The 4,303-nt window shown below is 43.0% G+C and overlaps 1 protein-coding gene across 1 annotated transcript; it reads left to right on the top strand.

Moving 5' to 3' along the window:
- Positions 1–325: 325 nt before the first annotated feature.
- CER1 (cerberus 1, DAN family BMP antagonist) lies at positions 326–3,274 on the top strand (the record flags this gene model as incomplete). The annotated part of the gene is made up of 2 exons (XM_079790494.1): positions 326–996; positions 2,957–3,274. The coding sequence occupies exons 1-2, from the start codon at positions 487–489 to the stop codon at positions 3,272–3,274; spliced, it is 828 nt and encodes a 275-aa protein (XP_079646620.1). The 5' UTR covers positions 326–486.
- Positions 3,275–4,303: the final 1,029 nt, after the last annotated feature.

Below are 4,303 nucleotides of genomic sequence, written 5' to 3'. Positions count from 1 at the left end.
TGAGTATGAGGGAGAGCCCTCTGCTCAACAAAGTTAACATCTATTTCTTCCTTTCTCTTCCCATAAACACACAGTCGGTCTATTTTATCCCAGCACAAAGCAGATGCACTGCAAATGTTAGCTGAGTCTGGTCCTTCTAATAACCGTGGTGGGAAGTCCAGGCAAAGAATGTGTTGTTTTTTTCTAATACTGCTCTTCCAATCTCAGACGTTAAAGTGTCAGCTAATGACCCCCTGGGTCCCGGCCTTTCCCGGGGGCCTTCTTAAATACACAAAACCCAAGTGAAGGCAGGACACCATTAGCACTACATAATTCAAGCAAACAAATGTGTTTACACTGCCTGGCTACTGACCACCTGCCTTCCCTTCCCACAAGGCAGCTATCTATATATGGGATCTCATCTCCTCGTTCACAGTCCCAGGGGAGGGAGCCTCTCCTTTGGGCCTCGCCATCTGTGAATCTGAAAGAAGCTGGGGCCCCGACACCATGCATCTCCCCTTACTTCAGCTGCTGGTGCTCCTGCCACTGGGGAAGGCTGCGTGGCCCCAGGATGGCGGCCAGAGTCAGAGTTCTGTTCCCCCGGTGCTCCTACTAGAGAGGAGTCCCAGAGAGCTTCCCCTGGGCAACCACGGGGAGGCTGAGGAGAAGCCAGATCTGTTCGTAGCCCTGCCACACCTGGTAGGTGCCAGCATTTCTGCGGGAGGCCAGTGGCAGAGAGAGAAGATGCTATTCAGGTTTGGCAGGTTCTGGAAGAAGCCTGAGAGAGAACTCCACCCAACCCAGGACCCCATCAGTGAGCACAGCCCACCTGGGACCCAGGCCCTTCCTCAGTCCAAGGATGGGATGCAGATAAAGAAGTCTCCTCTTCAGGAAGAAGCCAAGAAATTCTGGCACCGCTTCATGTTCAGAATGAGTCCGGCTTCTCAGGGGGTCATCTTGCCCATCAAGAGCCATGAAGTGCACCAGGAGACCTGCAGGACCCTGCCTTTCAGCCAGGTATCTGCTCTGGGGAGAGAGGGATCAGGGTGTGGAGAAAGCGGGTGGACCGCTGGGGCAGATGGGGAGGAGGGAAAGAGGAGTTAGTCTTACCTAACTCCCAGACTTGGTCCTTGGCCATACATCCTAGGATTTGGCAAAGGAGGGTCATAATCCCTAAATTTCCTTTGAAACTTTCCATTGTTTGTTGGTATTCTGCAGATGCTGCAGGAATGGTTCGATTGTCCTGCCAATATTAGGAATCATTCATATTGATGGCATAGAATGTTGTTTCATGTGGTTTTATTGCTTTATTTTTACAAGAGGGATGGCCTTCCCAGAGAGATAAGACTGCACCCTCAGGAAACTGGGAATATAGAGCTACCACCACAACTCTCTCTAGTTATATCTCCACATTCTATTAGAACGTGGGTGATCAGGTCAACTCCATCTGTAGATAAGGTGGAATACATTGGACTCGTCCCCAAACACTCTCATGCCCATTTGATGGTCTTTTTAAAAAATATATTTTATTGATTTTTGCAGAGAGGAAGGGAGCGGGATAGAGAGTTAGAAACATCAATGAGAGAGAATCATTGATCGGATGCCTTCTGCACACCCCCTATTGGGGATGTGCCCGAAACCAAGGTACATGCCCTTGACAGGAATTGAACCTGGGACCCTTCAGTCTGCAGGCCGATGCTCTATCCACTGAGCCAAACTGGTTAGGGCCCATTTGATGGTCTTAATCCCTGTATTTCACATGTAACTACTTCATAGGTCTGTAAGATATGTTGAGGTTGTTAGGCATAAGTTCCCATATCATTTCTAGTATTACCATAGCAAAAATGATTTAACTTCACTTATTTTCTCATAAGCTTTTAAAAAACAATCTCAATGTGAAATCACATTTTCTCTCCTTAGTAACACCCATCTCCTCATTGATGTTGTGTCGGTTGATTTGTAGTTATCATGATTGATTGATTCCACACTATAAGACAAAGGGGCATTCTACTCTCTACTTCCTCCAGTCAGTCCTGACAACCCTCATACTCCAAATGTTAAATTTAAGTTGAGAAATTACATCAGGTCCTTTATGTTTAAAAAGATACTGAACCAAAAGCTATGCAGGGTAAAGTTTTACAGCCCAATAATGCTGCCTAATTAAGCAGGCAGTACTATAAGGTAATTGGGTGTGCAAGGCAGTTAAGTATTCTGCCTTAAAAGGCAAGGGTATGTAGCAATAGCAAGTAAACTCTCAAATAAGAATGACTGCTTTGTTGGTCATGTGCAATTAGAAAACTGCTCCTAAGAATCGTGTAATCAAATTTCCTGTGAAACTTTTATTTTAAATTCTATTGCTGATTAAATTCAAATTAAGGTGTTTGACTCTTGCATATTTTGAAGGCCACATAAAGCTAAGGGCCTGGGGTTCCGGGGGAGGCAAAGGTGATGTCATGCATGATGATTTGCGAGCATAGGTGTTGCAACTTCATAGACTTGAATGTACTATAGGCGCTGCAGAATGGGATAGAATTAATCTCATGACATTCTGATCTATTCTATGAGCAATTGGACAACATGTACTGAGAATCTATTATGCACAATGCTCGGTGAGGAATAGAAAGGTAAGGCACATCACTTACGTAAGAAGCCAGCTGCTGGAATATTTTTTACTGGTAACATCCAATTAGACAGAATTTCTTAAAGTTTGGCTTTTAAAAAATAGAGTAACATATTTTCATATCAACTTAGGGATTTCTTACAGGCTAATTTATTATATTAGTAGAATAAATATTTAGTTGAGATGGCTTTTTGCCCTTATAGATACCATTACTTGGACATTGACAAACATCCAAATTTAGAAGTATTTTGAAATTTTAGTCTAGCTCATCCTCAGACTGACAGTCTATAGTACCTGCATCATGTGTGTTCATGAAATGACACAAGATGATTTAATAGAGATGTGTTTGCCTTTCAGACTATCACCCATGAAGGCTGTGAGGAAGTGGTTGTACAGAACAACCTTTGCTTTGGGAAATGCGGGTCTGCTCGTTTTCCTGGAGCTGCACAGCACCCCCATACCTTCTGCTTCCACTGCTCGCCCGCCAGGTCCACCACAATGCACTTGCAGATGAACTGCTCAGGCCTCGCCCCCGTGGTCAAGGTGGTGATGCTGGTGGAGGAGTGCGAATGCAAGGTGAAGGAGGAGCACCGCGAGCATGGACACCTCCTACAGGCAGGCTCCCAGGCAGAATCCCATGCCCAGGAGCCCTTTATCCCAGGGTTTTCAACTTAAAACGCTATCCCACTATTACCTGGAAAAGCAAAACCACATAGCGAAGTTGCTGATTGTTCAGTCTGGAAATATTCAGTGGGTACATAATCTTTTAACTGAAAGGTGGATTAAAAAGTAGTAAGAACAATTTGGAGGAAATGATATTCATCTAGTTATCAGTGCACAAACAGTATCTAGTTTTGACTCTGCTGCTTTACTAGCCATTGAATGTTAAGTTGCGGAAACTTTCTCCACCTGGAGCTGTTCATCTATAAATGAGGGACTTGAACTAGATGATTCTAAAGTCCTTTTCACGACTAATGTTTCAATAGTGATCTACTGTCTCCAAGTTTTGGTAAAATCGCTCCCTCTGAAGGAGGAAAGGAAATAAAGTAGACCATAAAACTAGGCTTCTCTAATAGCTCGTGAAAGCACCAGCAAATGTATATAGACCTAACATTCGCAGAAGGATTCCTCATATTTATAGCTGCCTTTGCATTTCAGGCAGTAGTTTATTTGAGTTCTGTCGGATGATTAAGTAGTTCCACAGATGTAAGGAGTAACTTGCTTGGTTGCCTCCTAATTTTTGATACTCCCCATATAAAGTTCTCTGGTTTTGAAGAGGAACATTGATGTTACTTTTAGTGCTTTCCACGGAGATGAGGAACAATCATGGGTAGCCAAGCAAGTACCTATTTTATGGGGAAGGAAAAATAGGTAAATCCAGAATTAAAGGTCAATCCAGAGATGCCAATGAATGTAACCAAGAAATTCCGGTAGATGTAGAATTAAATAAACGGCAAATGATTTAGAATGGAAACAATCTGTAGGTGAAATCCTTTATCCACATGCATTTTGGATTAGATAGTAAGGGCTCAGTGTTTGGATGACTGTTTTTTGCTACTGTATAAAACTTTGTATTAAAAATCTTATTCTCCAAATGCCACAATTGCAACTTCTGAAAATATTCAGATTATTTTAGTGTATTAAATTTTAGTGTATGAAGCATTCTGGGAGATGTCATGACATTCGATTGCCTTATATTATGTC

This window comes from Cnephaeus nilssonii (assembly GCF_951640355.1).
Source record: "Cnephaeus nilssonii genome assembly, chromosome: 14".
Classification (NCBI taxonomy): domain Eukaryota; kingdom Metazoa; phylum Chordata; class Mammalia; order Chiroptera; family Vespertilionidae; genus Cnephaeus; species Cnephaeus nilssonii.
The sequence above is the reverse complement of the archived record's forward strand: the minus strand, read 5'-3'. Positions and strand labels throughout refer to the sequence as shown.